We start from the raw sequence: 17940 nt of genomic DNA on the forward strand, positions 1-17940 counted from the left end.
CCAAAATCACTGCAGATGGTGACTGCAGCCATGAAATTAAAAGCCGCTTAGCACCTTGGAAGAAAAGTTATGACCAACCTAGATAGCATATTCAAAAGCAGAGACATTACTTTACCAACAAAGGTCCGTCTAGTCAAGGCTATGGTTTTTCCAGTGGTCAAGTATGGATGTGAGAGTTGGACTGCGAAGAAAGCTGAGCACCGAAGAATTGATGCTTTTGAACTGTGGTGTTGGAGAAGACTCTTGAGAGTCCCTTGGACTGCAAGGAGATCCAACCAGTCCATTCTAAAGGAGATCAGTCCTGGGTGTTCTTTGGAAGGAGAACTCCAATACTTTGGCCACCTCATGGGAAGAGTTGACTCACTGGAAAAGACTCTGATGCTGGGAGGGATTGAGGGCAGGAGAAGGGGATGACAGAGGATGAGATGGCTGGATGGCATCACCGACTCGACGGACATGAGTCTGAGTGAACTCCGGGAGTTGGTGATGGACAGGGAGGCCTGGCGTACTGCGCTTCATGGGGTCGCAAAGAGTCAGACACGACTGAGCGACTGAACTGAACTGAACTTCTTACCAAATATAAATAAATAAACTTTGAAAACTACAAACACTTAAGAAATCAGGATTGTGCTTCTAATTCATTCATCATATTAGAGAAAGCCGAAACACAATAAATTGTGAAAACGAACAACTAGAACCACGAGAAAACAGAATTCCTGCTTGCTTTTAGCGTACTTATCCTTTGTGCAAATAACCACATGTATCCAGGGAGAAAATCACGCTGTTGTTTGACAAGCTACAGAAACAGAAACTCTCGGAGCTCCTCCTTTCTATTCCCTGAAGGTATTTTTTTCTGAGTTAGTCCAAAGCCTTCAGGCCCTCACCTGCTGATTGGCTTGGGGCCACCCAAGGAGTAGGTGTAAATTCCAAAATAAATGAAGCTGTTTTTTGTTATCAGCCTTAGTGACGTAAATCAATTCTTTTTTTCCTGTTTTTTCCTACTTCAATTCCCACCTGTTTTCTTGTTTCCTGAACTCTGACCTCTCAAAGATGTTTTACTGTTTACCTAATATTTGACTCCCTTCTTTCCTTGACACTCTTTCAGCCTTGAACTTTTCATTCACATCTCTGATCTCTCTTTCTAGCCCAATCATAACACCATGGCCTCTATTTGAAGGCAGCAGAGCCCCTGCCTCTCTCCCCCACTCTCAGATGTGGGCTCCCCTCTCCTCCTCCCTTATTTCCCCTCTCTACTTTTGTCTTTTTCCCTCTCTATATTTCTCCCTCCCTCCCTTCCTTTCTTTCTTCCTCTCATTTAATCAATACACAGAAACGTAATAAAACTAGCTTATGTTTACTGAGCATAGATTCTTTGACAGGAGCTCTTGTAAGCACTGTAAATGTATTAAATAATTGAATCATCACAATAATATCAGGTGGACAGTATTAAGTCAGCTCTTCCCTATGCCTACTATCCTGGGCTCAGAGACAGGTAATAGGGTTTCTGTGGGAAATACATTTATTTAATATCAGCTCCAGTACTCTTGCCTGGAAAATCCCATGGACGGAGGAGCCTGGTAGGCTGTAGTCCATGGGGTCGCTAAGAGTCGGACATGACTGAGCAACTTCACTTTCACTTTTCACTTTCATGCATGGGAGAAGGAAATGGCAACCCACTCCAGTGTTCTTGCCTGGAGAATCCTAGAGACAGGGGAGCCTAGTGGGCTGCCGTCTATGGGGTCGCACAGAGTCGGACATGACTGAAGTGACTTAGCAGCAGCAGCAATATCAGCTTAATTGACAACAGTAAGTTTCCCCTTTAAACATTTACCTTACGCAGAAAATCTGGGGGAGAAAGTCAACATGAGTTTATTATACCTAAACATCATTTTATGGTTTTGAAGTATTCAATTTTTCTAAGAGACACAGAATACAACAAACAAGAGTATAAGACATATGACATGGTATTTGACATAAAGGGCTAAAACATTATGTAGAAGAAAAAAGTCAGTAAACAATACAGAGGAAACACAACTCTTCATGCCCGATGACTTCCCCAACCCCATCCCACCAGTAAGAGTGGCAGTAAAATGCTATATTGTTACATACAAAATGGACATGTGGAAGCTCCAAGAATGCTGCCTACAGGGTAATTAGGTCTAGCTTCACAGTGCATGCACTGAACTATGTCCTTCAAAAGCCACCACCTCTCAAAGATGCACAACTATCAGTTTACTTTGCTTTCTATTCATCTCTTAGACTGTGCTTACTTTTGTTCATCTCTTAGAATGTGCTTACTTTGCTTTTGTTCATCTCTTAGAACCACAGATATGTATAGGAGATAACTAAGGATATTTAGCCAATAATCATACACACACACACACACAGATCTTTGTAAATAGATGTATCTCTCTATGTGTATGTCTGTGTTGTGCATATGCATGCCAGTTGACATCACACCCCATTACTCCTAAATATTTCCTAACAGGGATGTTCTCTTGCTTATCATCTCACAATTTAAAGTTCTGAGAACTGAACATTGTGCAATGCTGCTATCTACTACCTGTGTGCTCCGTCACTCGGCTGTGTCTGACTCTTTGTGATACCATATGACACCACGGACTGTAGCCATCTAGGCTTCTCTGTCCATGGGATTTTACCAGGCAAAAATACTGGAGTGGGTTGCCAGTTCCTACTCCAGAGGATCTTCCCAACTCAGGGATCAAACCCGTGTCTCCTACATTGGCAGGTGTATTCTTCACCACAGAACCACCTATCCTTTCTCCATTGTATGCTCTTTGCTCCTTATCAAAAATTAACTGTCCATATACATGTAGGTTTATTTCTGAGGTCTCAGTTCTGTTTAATTGATCTGTGCCTATTTTGAGCCAGAACCACACTGACTTTATTATTAGAGCTTTGTAATATAGTTTGATGTCAGCCAGTGTAATATGTCTAGCTTTGTTTTTCTTTCTCAATATTGTTTGAACTCTCTGCAATGTTTAGCAGCGCCATTCAAATTTTAGAATTATTTGTTCTAGTTCCGTGAAATATATCATTTGGTATTTTGATAGGGATGGTAATGCATCTGTAGATTGCTTTGGGTAGTACAGACATTTTTACAAAATTAATTATTTCAATCCGTAAATAAAGAACATAGTTTCATATATTTGTGTCTCCTTAATTTCCTTCATTAGTGTCTTACAGTTTTCAGTGTACAGGTCTTTCACCTCCTTGGTTAAATTTAAAATATTGAGTATTTTATTCTTATGATGAAATTGTAAATGGGATGGTTTTATTAATTTTTCTTTCTGATATTTCTTTATTACTGTATAGAAACACCACAGATATATGTATGTTGATTTCATATCTTGAAAATTTACCAAATTAATTAATTAGTTCTAGCAGTTTTTTGGTGGACTTATTAGGGTTTTCTACATACAGCATTATGTGATCAGCAAATGGTGACAGTTTTACTTCTCCCTTTCTTATTTGAACAATTTTTCTTTTTCTTGCCTAAATCTGAGGCTATGCTAAGTCACTTTAGTCATGTTCGACTCTGTGCAACCCCATAGACGGCAGCCCACCAGGCTCCCCCGTCCCTGGGATTCTCCAGGCAAGAACACTGGAGTGGGTTGCCATTTCCTTCTCCAATGCATGAAAGTGAAAAGTGAAAGTGAAGTCGCTCAGTCGTGTCCGACTCTTAGTGACCCCATGGACTGCAGCCCACCAGGCTCCTCCATCCATGGGATTTTCCAGGCAAGAGTACTGGAGTGGGGTGCCATTGCCTTCTCCTAAATCTGAGGCTAGAATTTCCAAAACTGTGGTGAATAAAAGTGGCAAGAGAGGCATATTTAGCTTGCTCTTCACTGTTGAGTGTGATGCTACTGAAAGTTTATCATGTATGACCTTTATTATATTGAGGTATGCTTTCTCTCAACCCACTTTGTTTAGAATTTTTATCATAAATATATTTTGAACTTTGTCAAATGGTTTTTATGCACCTATTGAAATGATCATATAAATTTTATCCTTCATTTTGTTAATATTATGTGTCATGTTGGATAATTTAGATGTTGGACCAGACAGATATTGGACCATCTTTGCATTTCTGGAATAAATCCCTCTCGATCATGATGTATCATCCTTTTAGTGTATTGTTGGATTAATTTTGCTAATGTTTTGTTGATGATTTTTGCATCCATATTCATTACGGATGTTGGCCTGTAATTTTCTCTTTTTTTGTGGTGTCATTGTCTGGTTTTGGTGTCAGGGTAATGCTGGCTTTGTATATTGTCTTTTGAACATTTCCTGTCCCTAAAAATTTTTAGAAGAGTTCAAAATGGATAGGTGCTAAATCTTCTTTGAAGGTTTTACACAATTTATTAGTATTGGTGACTTTGGTGAAACATATTGGTCCTGGGTTTTTTTATATAGTTTCAACTTCCTTACTAATAATCAGTCTATTTAGATTTTCTATTTCCTTCTGATTTAGTCTTGAAAGATTGCATGTTTCTAGTAATTTATCCATTTCTTTTGTGTTGTTCAATTTGTTGGCATATAACTGTGGTAGCCTCATGATCCTTTGTGGATCCTTTGTGGATCTTCTAACTTCTCTTTCATTTCTGACTTTATTTATATGAGTTCTTTCTCTCTTTCCTGGTTAGTCTATCTAATATTTGTTGATTTTGCTTATTATTTCAAAGAACTAATTCTTAGTTTCATTGATATTTTCTATTGTTTTTTGTCTCTAATACATTTCTCTGATATTATTTTCTTCCTTCTACTAATTTTGGGTTTTATTTGCTATTTTTTCTGATTCCTTTTGTAAAGTTAGATTGTTTATTGGGGATACTTCTTGCTTCCTGATGTAGGCCTATATTGCTGTGGACTTCCTTCTTAGAAGCATTTTTGCTGCACCCCATGGATTTTGATATATTCTATTTATGTTTTTATTTATCTCTAGGAGACATGCCATAATCTCCTCTGATATCTTTGATGACCCATTGATTGTTCAATAGCATGTTGTTTATGGTCTACGTTTTTGTGTTTTTTTTTTTCATTTTTTCTTATGATTGATTTCTAGTTTCCTACCATTATGATTGGAGAAGATGCTTAATATGATTCCATTCTACTTTAACATAGAAACTTTATGACCTAACATGTAATCTATTCTTGAGACTGTTTATGTGCTCTTGAAAAAAATGTCAATTCTGATGCTTTTGAACGGAATGTTCAATATATATATCTACTAAGTCTTGCTGTGGCACAGCCCAACTGCCATAGCACACTGGTGGGCAGAGATAGCTCTGGCCTGGCTTCAAGGTTCAGCTGAGGCACAGGAGTAGGTGTGGCTCTCAGTAGGGTATGCCCGCTGTGGTGACAGATTGGAGGGAGGATTAAAACATGACAAGTACCAGTGACAGCATTAGGAAAGTAGCCTGAGACCACCCCCACACAAAAACATCTCCCGCCAGTGTCTTAGTCTCTGGGGAGCATCTCAACTGGTTCCTGCCTCCCTGGCAGATGCTTCAGATGCTTTAAGATTAGTAAGTGGGTCCCCTCTCCTGTGGACCATATGCTTTTCAATCTGGTATTTCTGCACCGGTTTTCATATCAAGTGTGTTGTGTGGGAGCCCTTTATGAGCAGGTTTCTATTTCCTACAGTTCTATAGTTTTCTTGGACATATTCCCTGTTGAGCCAACCGTACGGTTCTTTTACCATTTGTTGTTCATCCAGTTTTCAGGTCCCTTTCTTAGGGAACTATTCCAAATATAGTTGTATTAATAGATGTGCTTGATCCATGGGAAAAGGTAAATGTGGGATTCTCCTACACTGCCATCTTTACTCTTTCAAATTTCAATTTTGTAATCTTGACAGAAATACCACAATAAACCCGTTCATCATTAACAAAGTGAAACTCGACTGTACCAGTAAACATTTATAAACTTAGAAACACAATTTGTATTCTTCTACTATTTTTTTTCGATATTCAAAATGCTGAAATATTTTAGAAAGAAAGCAGCATTACATTTTTGAAACAGAAAATAATGAGAAGAAATTGTCAAAACAATTACAAAGAATATAATGAGAGAGTTATAAATAAGCAATAATAAAAATTTAATAGAATTAGAAACGAGTATATTTTCAAGTAGAAAAGATCTGAGATGTGTTCAATGGAAGGTGATGCAATTATCCTAGTATACAGCACATACTTATACTAATGGTAATGACAGAAATGGCCTGAACATCTATTTTTGGATCTTTACCTTGTTTTCTCCTTCTAATCTTTTCACATGTATAGGTTTCATACAGCATAGTTTATATGTAATATGAATTATCTGATCTCAAATCTATATAAAATCAACTAACATTTCTGAGTATTATTATTATGTATTTTGCTGCTTATGAATCCTTCCCTTAAAAGAGTGTGTACCAGTTCCTGTGATCCCAGCTCATCCACTGGGTCACCTTCCTCTCTTTCTCTTCTTCTTATATCTTTGCCAACAAAGGTCCATCTAGTCAAGGCTATGGTTTTTCCAGTAGTCATGTATGGATGTGAGAGTTGGACCATAAAGAAAGCTGAGCGCCAAAGAATTGATGCTTTTGAACTGTGGTGTTGAGAAGACTCTTGAGAGTCCCTTGGACTGCAAGGAGAGCCAACCAGTCCATCCTGGAGATCAGTCCTAGGTGTTCATTGGAAGGACTGATGTTGAAGCTGAAACTCCAACACTTTGGCCACCTGATGCAAAGAGCTGACTCATTTGAAAAGACCCTGATGCTGGGAAAGATTGAGGGCAGGAGGAGAAGGGGATGACAGAGGATGAGATGGTTGGATGGCATCACCAACTCAATGGACATGAGTTTGAGTGAACTCCGGGAGTTGGTGATGGACAGGGAGGCCTGGCATTCTGCGGTTCATGGGGTTGCAAAGAGTCGGACACAACTGAGCAACTGAACTCAACTGAAGCTATTATAAGAAATCAGTGTAAAAACTGAATATGGGAAGATGAGAGCTAACAATGTCTTCAAAAATAGTCCTATGTTGTCCATAGCTATAAGAATTTTTTCCTATCAAATATCAATGGGAATACAATTTGAAAATATAGTTGACATAGCCACTCAACGGTACTCATCATAAAACAAAACAATCAAAACAACAATAAGATATGCCCAGATATTTTTACACAATAGTGATATCATAATTAAGTGGCCAATACAATTTGAATTCTTCAAGGAAGTAAAAATAATGGATGTGGAAAACCACTCAAAATTTTACCACAAATTTTTAGTGTTCCTCTGTATCAGAGGAGACAATGAGCATAAACTTACTTGCATCTTATGTTCTTATGTGTATTTTACTGTAATAAATGTTTTATCATTTCCAATTGCAACATTTTTCCTTTTCAACTAAAAATACAAAAGGTACTTGGGGAATACTAAACACAAATTAAAAGTAACAGATTATTAGATATTAGAGGACTGCCAGTTTGAAAATCATAGCGTAGGGTCAACATTTTCCCTTTTTTATTACTGCAAATCATCCCAAAACATAGAGAATGAGAAACAATTATGCAAATGTCCTATTCTCTGAAAAGAGCAAACAGTGACCTCTTAGACCTCCAGGTCAATAGAATGGTTCCAAAATCAGATTTCAAAAAGAGCTAACAAGCATAGCTTTCTCTAAGTCTAGAGGTCATGCCTTTCTATATTGTAGGCACGATGCAACAGTTTCAGGTGGAAGTGCTTTGGTTCCAAAAAGCAGAAAAGGTGAGGCTAAATGAAGAACTCATACAGAAAAGACAAATCTGTGGAAAGCAGTCTCTGCCTTGTGAAAACAAAGTAAAGTCTTTCATTGTGGGGGTGGGGAAGAACAAACAACAAAACCCACATTCTCTGTCTCCCTTGGCTAGACCAAGGAAAAACTCACTGTATTCAGTGACACAAAAGAAAAACTGGTCCAGCACAGGATCCACATGAAGGTAACTAGGAGAGAAAGAGCAAACCAATTGCACATAAAGAATCACATACTAAAATCTCATTGCCATAAAAGTAGAAAATTGTGACCAAGCATTTTTCCATGAATTTTTAAAATGTAATAAATTATGATCACCCTATTATACAATGGAGAAATCAAGCTGTTCAGAAGAAGAACAAGAAATTCATTGCAAACTTCCTGTGTTCAACCAAAGGTTAAAATGAAAGAAGTAAAGCAATATAAAAATGAAGACAAAATTTGAAATAATATAGGGGAAGAGAGTACAGAAAATATAAGAATGTAGCAAGGACTGAAATGATGAATACAAGCTAAGTATTAATAAACTGATATTAATAAAGAATCAAAAAGAATTAGAAACTGTATATTAAGATAAAATAAATCAAACACATATATAAAAGGAATTTCTGAAAAAGAAAATCATATTAATAAGATAGAGCAAACATTTAAAGACAGAAGCCAAGACATTATGCCTGAAATAAGAATAATATTGAATCTATGTCTTGCGGAAAAAAGCCCCCCTCCCAAAAATAAGAAAAAGGAAAACTAAAACAAAAACTAACATATAATCTAGCATATTGTTCTACAAAGTATGATCTCTGGCAAGCTGCCCTAAGGAATATGTTTATAAACCATTTTTTGAACCACTGATAAACATTGTCTGAAATAAAGCTAAAATTAAGAATCTTCATGAATTTTGAGGAAAGTATAATATACTGTTAAATAAAGTTGGATTTCCTTTTTCTTTTCTTTAGTTCCACTGTCAAATATTCACTGGTTCAAAAAAAACTTTCAAAGTTTTAATTAAAAAAATAAACAAACAAAAACAAACAAATAAGATTTGGCAACGCTACCTCCGAATATGATACTCTCAATTACAGAGATGTATTCTTCAGGCTCCTGCTCAGTTGAGATCTCCCATCTGCTTCTAGAGATGTTCAATAATTTGTAGAGTTGATCTGAACTCTTCATCCCACACAGCAGAGTGACCACACTTTCTGGTGAATGAAGTATGTTTTTCAGAAATTGACCTTTCTTTGGAGATAGGTTTTCAAGCAGGCTATTTGATAATATCAAAAGTTTACACTTGTAGGAGCTTAAATTCAGCAATTCCAAATCCCGAAGAGAGCAATTCTCCAAGCAATATAAAAGGGTTGCTTCCGTTTTCACAACATGTGAGAAAACTTCGCTCAAGTACAGAGCCCATTCCTCAGCATCTCCTTCATATATCATGATGATGTCTTTTGCATTTTCTGGAAAAGAGAAAATAATGTATTACTTTTCTTATATCGACAGGCTAAAAGCAGATGATATTATCAGTTCTTGAAGAATTAAACATACTTCTTATGGAATATGTTAATTTGCTTATGCGTGTGCATGCAAAGTCGCTTCAGTCGCATCCAACTCTTTGCGACCCTATGGACCACAGCCCACCAGGCTTCTCTGTCCATGGGATTCTCCAGGCAAGAACACTAGAGTGAGTTGCCATGCCCTCCTCCAGGGGCTCTTCCCAACCCTGGGTTTCAACCTGCATCTCTTAATTTCCTGCATTGTCAGGCAGGTTCTTTACCACTAGTGCCACCTGGGAAGCCCTTAATTTGTTTATACTAGAGAGCAATAATATGATTTGTAGTATCCCCAAAGTAACCCTATGGGATTAAAATAATTCTTCAGATGCAACACAGAGTTCATGCTTTGTGCAAGTGTACACTGTCCTCACTGCACAAGTGTGAACCTAGGAAGCTCAACTGAAGTAAATGAGAGGCCTTGAGATAGAATGAAAAGACTGTTCTGGGGGATTAGGGACGCTGGGCTACCAAGCATGGCTCTACCAGTAACCATGTAATTTTAACTAGATTTACCTACTTAATTCCTTTCAGTCATTGTTTCTTCATCAACTAAATGAAGGTTGTTTGTTTTTTTTTAATAAGCCCTACCTCATGAATCAGATTATTCTGAAAAGAAATAAGAGAATATATGTTGGAGGACTTGAAAATACTTCTTCCAGGTAAAGATGGGTACATCAAGGCAGAGTATAGAATTTGCATGCCCAGAAAACTAATAAAATAAAAAAATTAAAGAAAAAAAATTCAATAATAAAAAACAAAGGGAATATTATGTCAGAAACTAAAACGTTAATGTTGATGAAATAAATAGGAGGTTCTAGTGAGGCAATGCTAGTCCTATCTATCTCCTACCCTAAAACCAGAACTGATGGAAAAACTTATAAACCACCAAACTGTCAGGGTGGTCATGAATCTCTCCCCTAATTGGAAACTGGTCAGGGACGTCCGCAGAAGCAAGAAAGGCTAAATCCTGAAGAAGTCGGGACTCAAGGTGAGGCAGTGAAGCCAGTCAAAGTGCACAGGAAATCAAGAGCATCCCTGAGCACTGGGAGGGGTCTTGCAGAAAAGGTCTCATTAGAGACTATAATCCACTACCTCCAATGTGACTCTCACATTGGACAGATCTTCCTTCTCCTCTTTTCTCTCACGCCGTAACAACTGACTGGAATATAGATATTCTCTCTCAAACTATAGCTTGCATGGAAAAATAAAAAGTAGCCAGTAGGGAAGAGAGCTTAAGGGTAATTTACCCAGACAGTATTAAGCAAATAGAAAGTCTAAACTGAGCTAAGAGAATCATGAGCAAGATAAAAGGATTAGCAATACAAACTCGTAGTTATTGAAAGAGATGATGGCAACCATATGAACAATAATAATATGGTCATCATAATAATGAAAGCAGCACAACATGAAAAAACTAGGAGAAATGATAAGCAGGGAAGAAAAACACAAGAAAAGTTCTTCAGAGTATTAAAAATTAATTAAATAAAACCTAAGGTCAAAAACAAGTTGATTTGATATTTTTAAAAGAATCATTTGAAAGGGTATAATAAATAGATAAAAAGATCAAAAGCCAAAGCAGTACCATTGCTCAGAAAATAAATCAGAAAAAGCACTGACTAGATTAGACATAGATAATATTTTATCTCTGGCCTCAAAGTAAAGCTTTATATTTTCATAGTAAACACAAAAATAGAGAACAAAATTAAAGAATTGATGAAAAATCCGATATATATGGATAAGAGCCAAAAAAGGAAAACATTGAATGAACATAAAGATACTCCAAAAACCTGAAATAGAAGAGAACAAAGGACATATTAAAAAATTTAAATATAGTTTTAAAATCTTTAAAATATGGAAGAAAAAGAAATTTCATGGAAAAATTGTTAGAGAAAACATATCTTGATTAAATTTCTCTTGGTTTAACTATTATTATAAAACCTCTTCATATATCCAGGAAAGAAAAGCAAGTCATCCAGGAGGAGAAAAATATTGGGTTGATATATTTTTTACAGAGCAGTTTCAAGGCCACGTTATGATAAATTATAAGACAGCTCTTACAAAAATATTTTATAGTATCTTCATACTGTAGAATATCGTACAGCAATAAAAATGAATCACTGCTAATGCAAATGGATGAATCCAAAGACGTAATGTTGAGTGAAAGAAAAAACAAGTATATACTGAATGACAGTGTTTATCTGAAGTTAAAAAACAGAAAAAAAAAACAAACCCACCGTGATACAGATCAAAACATTTGAGATAGGATTAATGAATGGAAGCGGATAAGAAGGAACATGCTGGGGTTCTGAAAATGTTCTATATCTTGATCTGAGTGGTTGGTACACAAAGTACACTTACATAAAAATCTATTCATCTATATATCTTAGACTGGAAATGTAAGTTATATTACAATAAAAATGTAAATTAAAATACCAAGAGAAAAAGAAATAGTTTCAGGATGCCAGCTGTTTGAGAGGCATAGGGACTTATAATAGAAGAATGGAGCATTTCAGGAGGGAGATCCAAAGAAAATAAAACAATTGTAAGATTGTATCATATATTTGAAAATTTGAGGAAAAATGCTGATGGTTTGAAAATTCTGATTGGACATTTTGAAAAAAATTAAAGATAGATATATTACAATCTTTTACATGCAAACTACAAAAGAAGTAAAATAAATAGCAGAAAAACACAGCAAAACAAAACAAAAAAGAAACCAGGGTCATTATGTACTATTTGGATTAATAGTATAAATGTACATATAATCATTGTTATGAACTGAATATTTATGTCCTCCCCTACAGTCATATATTAAAACGATAGCCCTCAGTGTGATGGAATTAGAAGGTGGACCAATAGGAGGTGATGAGGTCATGAGAATGCAGCCCTCATGAATGAAATTAGAGCACTTATAAAGGAGGCTCCAGGGAGCCTTGTCCCTTGTGCCATGTGAGATCACAGAAAGACATCAGCAATCTGTAACTCAGCAGAGGGACCTCACCAGGATTTGACCTGCTGGTGCCCTGACTTTGGACTTCTAGCTTCCAGAACTATGAGAAATAAATGTTCGTTGTTCAGGCCACCATGTCTATGGTATTGTATTAAAGCAGCCTCAAATGGACTAAACAATCATAATAATGTAAAATATGTCTAATGGTTTAGCTTCAAGTTGTGATTTAAATACACTGGGGAATAAGGAAAGACTCTCAAAGGCTAATAGATTGAAATCCTTATCTAGCATATAATAGGAAAAAATAGGTAATAGAATTAGTAAACTAAGAAATAATAGAGGAAACACAAAATAGAGTAACAGTAGAATTTGGAAAACTAACAGTTCTTGAGGTTCCTAGGAGGGTATGAGATCCCAAGGATTATATCTGATATACAGAGTGCCTGAAGAACTATGTATGGAGGTTTGTGACATTGTACAGGAAGCAGTGAGCAAGACCATCCCCAAGAAAAAAAAATGCAAAAAGGCAAAATGGTAGTCTGAGGAGGCCTTACAAATAGCTGAGAAAAGAAGAGAAGCTAAAGGCAAAGGAGAAAAGGAAAGATATACCCATTTGAATGCAGAATCCCAAAGAATAGCAAGGAGAGGCAAGAAAGCCTTCCTCAGTGATCAATGCAAAGAAATAGAGGAAAACAATAGAATGGGAAAGACTAGAGAACTCCTCAAGAAAATTAGAGATACCAAGGGAACATTTCATGCAAAGATGGGATCGATAAAGGACAGAAATAGTATGGACCTGACAGAAACACAGATATTAAGAAGAGGTGGCAAGAATACACAGAAGAACTGTACAAAAAAGATCTTCATAATCCAGATAAAGATGGTGGTGTGATCACTCACCTAGAGCCAGACATCCTGGAATGTGAAGTCAAGTGGGCCTTAGGAAGCATCACTACAAACAAAGCTAGTGGAGGTAATGGAATTCCAGTTGAGCTATTTCAAACCCTAAATGATGATGCTGTGAAAGTACTGTACTCAATATGCCAGAAAATCCAAAAAATTCAGCAGTGGCCACAGGACTGGAAAAGGTCAGTTTTCATTCCAATCCCAAAGAAAGGCAATGCCAAGAATGTTCAAATTATTGCACAATTGCACTTATCTCACATGCTAGCAAATTAATGCTCAAAATTTTCCAAACCAGGCTTCAACAGTACAAGAACCATGAACTTGCAGATACTCAAGCTGGATTTAGAAAAGGCAGAGGAACCAGAGATCAAATTGCCAACATCCATTGGATCATAGAAAAAGCAAGAGAGTTTCCGAAAAACAGGGACTTCTGCTTTATTGACTACGCCAAATCCTCTGACTGTGTGGATCACAATGAACTGTGGAAAATTCTTAAAAAGATGGGAATACCAGACCACCTTACCTGCCTCCTGAGAAATCTCTATGCATGACAAGAAGCAACTGGAAAAACTGGACGTGGAACAACAGACTGGTTCCAAATAGGCAAAGGAGTATGTCAAGGATATATGTTGTCACCCTTCCTATTTAACTTATACGCAAAGTACATCATGGGAAATACTGGGCTGGATGAAGCACAAGCTGGAATCAAAATTGCCGGGTGAAAAATCAATAACTTCAGATATGCAGATGACACCACCCTTATGGCAGAAAGCAAAGAGGAACAGAAGAGCCTCTTGATGAAAGTGAATGAGGAAAGAGAAGAAGTTGGCCTAAAACTCAACATTCAAAAAATGAAGATTATGGCATCCGGCCCCATCACTTCATGGCAAATAGATGGGGAAACAGTGGAAACACTGACAGACTTTATTTTGGGGGGCTCCAAAATCACTGCAGATGCTGACTGTAGCCATGAGCAACCTAGGCAGCATATTAAAAAGCAGAGACATTACTGACAAAGGTTCATCTAATCAAAGCTATGGTTTTTCCAGTAGTTATGTACAGATGTGAGAGTTGGACCATAAAGAAAGCTGAGCACTGAAGAATTGATGCTTTTGAACTGTGGTGCTGGAGAAGACTCTTGAAAGTCCCCTGGACTGCAAGAAGATCCAATCAGTCAATCCTAAAGGAAATCAGTCCTGAATATTCATGGGAAGAACTGATGCTAGAGCTGAAACTCCAATACTTTGGCCGCCTGATGTGAAGACTTGACTCACTGGAAAAGACCCTGATGCTGGGAAGATTGAAGGCAGGAGGAGAAGGGGATGACAGAGGAAGAGATGGTTGGATGGCATCACCGACTCGACGGACATGAGTTTGAGCAAGCTCTGGGAGTTGGTAATGGACAGGGAAGCCTGGCATGCTGCAGTCCATGGGGTTGCAAAGAGTCGGACATGACTGAGTGACTGAACTGTATTGAATGAGGAAGGGATGAAATTGTTTCTGGCAAGGGGAAGAGCAAAGAATTACTGATTTTTATTAGAGATGTTTTATCATTGTTCAATATTCAAGTATAACTATAATCAAAATTTAAATAAAGAAGAAAACCCAGCCAGCAAATAGAAGAACAAAAGTAGGCAAAATGGAAATGTAAAAACTTTAGAAGAAGAACACATGGTAACTTGAATACATGTACATATAGGTCAAAGACTAAGTATCATAAGGATTAGGATAGCACTGCAAAATGTAAATGTTAAAAATCTTGATGAAATAGAAGTGACCATAGAATGGAAAAACTGAGCATTTGAGGAGAAGAAAGTATAAAGTATTAACATCATCTTTCATAGAATTCAGTCATTTAATACTGAATTTGAATATAAAGTGACTCAATTCTTTCACTATTTTTTGTAACTTTAGTTTTCTTAATAGTAAATGACCTATTATTTTATTTAAAAATAGCGTATAGATTATGTTCTCACTTTTAAATAATCCTGCCCATCTAACTCAAACTACAGCATAATTCTATTGGCTGTGAGCAACCAACAGTTGTACATGAGAGGTAAATTTTGAGAGATGTATGACTTCTTTTATGTTACTCTTCCATATCACTAATATTTTTGTAGTAAAATTGTATTACTTTATAAAACAATGCAATGATTCTTAAAAATTAATTTGTTAAGGTATTAAGCACAAAGAACAAAACACCAAAACTGCTGTATTCCATAAACATCTTTCTCCCTCTGGATATAATATGCATTTTTCTACACCATTGAAGTTGCAATTAATAACACAATGACTTTGAGAATTTTTGTATCTTTATTGATTTATCTATGTCTTTCCTCATGATATACATAGCATCTCCAAGGAAGATGCTGCCTCTTTCAATTCACAGATTCCTACACGATGCATAGCATAATTTCTTGAATGGATATTCAACAAATGTATATAAATATATTTTAAAATACATTTATATCACAGAATGAGAAAAAACATCTGGCAGAAAACATATGGGAATCATACACAAGTTCTATATGAATCATCAGCATAATTCTGCTTTTCTCCATGTAGTGTTTCACCCAGCCTCAATGTTAAATAAATATTTATTAAACAAACACAAACAGTGTTATAATTCAGCATTTCTATATTTGAGGAACAGTAGGGGAAGAATTTTCCCATCTTACACATAGCCAGAGTAAGTTGCCATTTAGTTCTGGAATAATTAGAGTAAAAATAAAACTAATAACAAATTATCAAGCACTTAATATATACTAGGACTCTTGCTGTTTTACATATGTTATTTCACTTAATCTTCTAAATTTACCCTATTAACTTACCCTATTTACTCTAATATTATTCTTATCTTATTTTACAGATGAGAAAACTAAATTCAATTTTGGAATTAAGATTCCAGCACAGGTGGTCTGACTCTACAGTCTGCACTTTTAACCTCCAATAGCAGAGGACACAATAACATTATTTAAAAGGTTAAAATAGATTCTCTGTAGTGCTATGAGCTAGATTAGTCTCTATTAAGCAGATTATGAGTTAAAATCAAATATGGAAAGTATGTGAAATTCACTGGGAGCCTGGTTTCCTATCAAGGAAAAAAGAGGAAATAAACCAACTCTATAGGACTATGGATGTCTGTGAAGAATGTACATTACTTCCTTCTTGACTAGAACTTAAATCACTGAAATTATAGATAAAGTTATAAGGATGTATTAAAGCACAGAATGAATACTGCCCCATTATATGGTTGGATATCACAGTACCATAGGGAGATAACCATAGAAAATCAATTCTAGAGACAATCATAACCTATCTTTCAAAATTTCCCAAGGAAATTAGACAGGAAGTTTCTCTCAACACTTAGAGCCCATTTTTTTCTTAAGCTAAAATTGTGCCTTCCTTTAAAATTTATATTTGACTTGTACTTAGTAACCTCTGTTTGCCAATTTTCAGAAACTAAGAATAGCATTAAATCCCTCTCTTTCCTATGGATTTCATTATTTCAGGCTTTTTAATTTTATTAAATATTATTTATTGAGATGTTTCATGAACCAGTTATGTTTCTAAGCATTTAACATGCATTACTTCATTTACTATCCATAAAACTGTATGGAGTTGGCCTTGTTATTTTTGTTTTACTGATGATCACATTGATTAACTTGTCATGGCTGGAAGATAGTAAATGGTCTTTGAGTTACCTTCCAATCTTTTTGTATAAAATTGTGTTGACTCAAAATACAAAAGTTAATTAAAAGGCCTTTCACAGCCATGACTTTCTTTTTCCTTATTCTAGAAAAAAGCCTATCCTTGAGTAACAACTGAATTGCAGACTCAACAACAGTTCTCTATGATTTCTTAAGAGGAGCCTACTAGCCTTGAAATGAACTTCGTTTTATGCACTTGAATTATATCAAACCTAAATCATTATTCTGCCCATTTAAAGACGGTTATTGTTATTAATGTTGGCCAAATTTTATAGGCTGTGAAATGAAATCATAAAGGATGAACCTGAAATATAGAAACACAGAATGTTCATTCCTGTAAAGTGTCATCAAGATAAAGGGAAATTGCTAATTAAGAAGCAATTATGGTCTGCAAATAAATTATTTAAAATGTAAATCTCAGGTCTAGCAACATAAAGTAAATGCCAGCTTATACTACAACAGTAGGAACAAAATAGACTTAAATTTATTATAAAGTGTCCCTTAAGATTCCATAATGATGCCTTTTTAATTTCTCTTACAAAATATTGAACATATCTTCAAGTCTGAAGAAAATTTGTACTAATAACTGATATTAATAATTGCTTTTGCTATGAGATTAAATTAGACTACATATTGCCAAAAGAAAGAGACTGATCATGAATCTAAATATTTCCTATTATATATGCACAGCTTCAAATGGCAGATTTTCCTCTTTTTGAGTAAGATCTCATCTCTTACCCATGTTTGTGTATAATGGAGAAAGACTGAATGATGCATCTTTTCAATATTACAGTTTTCTAACTGGTAACCAAAGAGCAGAAGAAACAAAAATGCACAAAGAAATAACTTAGAGCCATCACGCACTTATTAGAAATGACATGAACATTAATCTTGATCTAATCATCAGATCAGATGAGTTGCTCAGTCATGTCCGACTCTTTGCGACCCCATGAATCGCAGCACGCCAGGCCTCCCTGTCCATCACCAACTCCCGGAGTTCACTCAGACTCATGTCCATCGAGTCAGTG

At 36.1% G+C, this 17940-nt stretch overlaps 1 protein-coding gene across 2 annotated transcripts in view; it reads right to left on the reverse strand.

Annotated features, from left to right (window-relative positions):
- Positions 1-17940, reverse strand: part of BANK1 (B-cell scaffold protein with ankyrin repeats 1) — a 319221-nt gene that overhangs the window by 268323 nt on the left and 32958 nt on the right. For both annotated transcript variants that reach the window (XM_010848288.1, XM_010848289.1), the window contains one exon: positions 8852-9250. In XM_010848288.1, coding sequence (XP_010846590.1) covers positions 8852-9230 — 379 coding nt within the window. In that variant the 5' untranslated portion in view covers positions 9231-9250. Of the gene's footprint in view, positions 1-8851; positions 9251-17940 lie in introns of those variants that run through there.

Source organism: Bison bison, unplaced genomic scaffold (genome assembly GCF_000754665.1).
Source record: "Bison bison bison isolate TAMUID 2011002044 unplaced genomic scaffold, Bison_UMD1.0 scf7180017864263, whole genome shotgun sequence".
Classification (NCBI taxonomy): domain Eukaryota; kingdom Metazoa; phylum Chordata; class Mammalia; order Artiodactyla; family Bovidae; genus Bison; species Bison bison.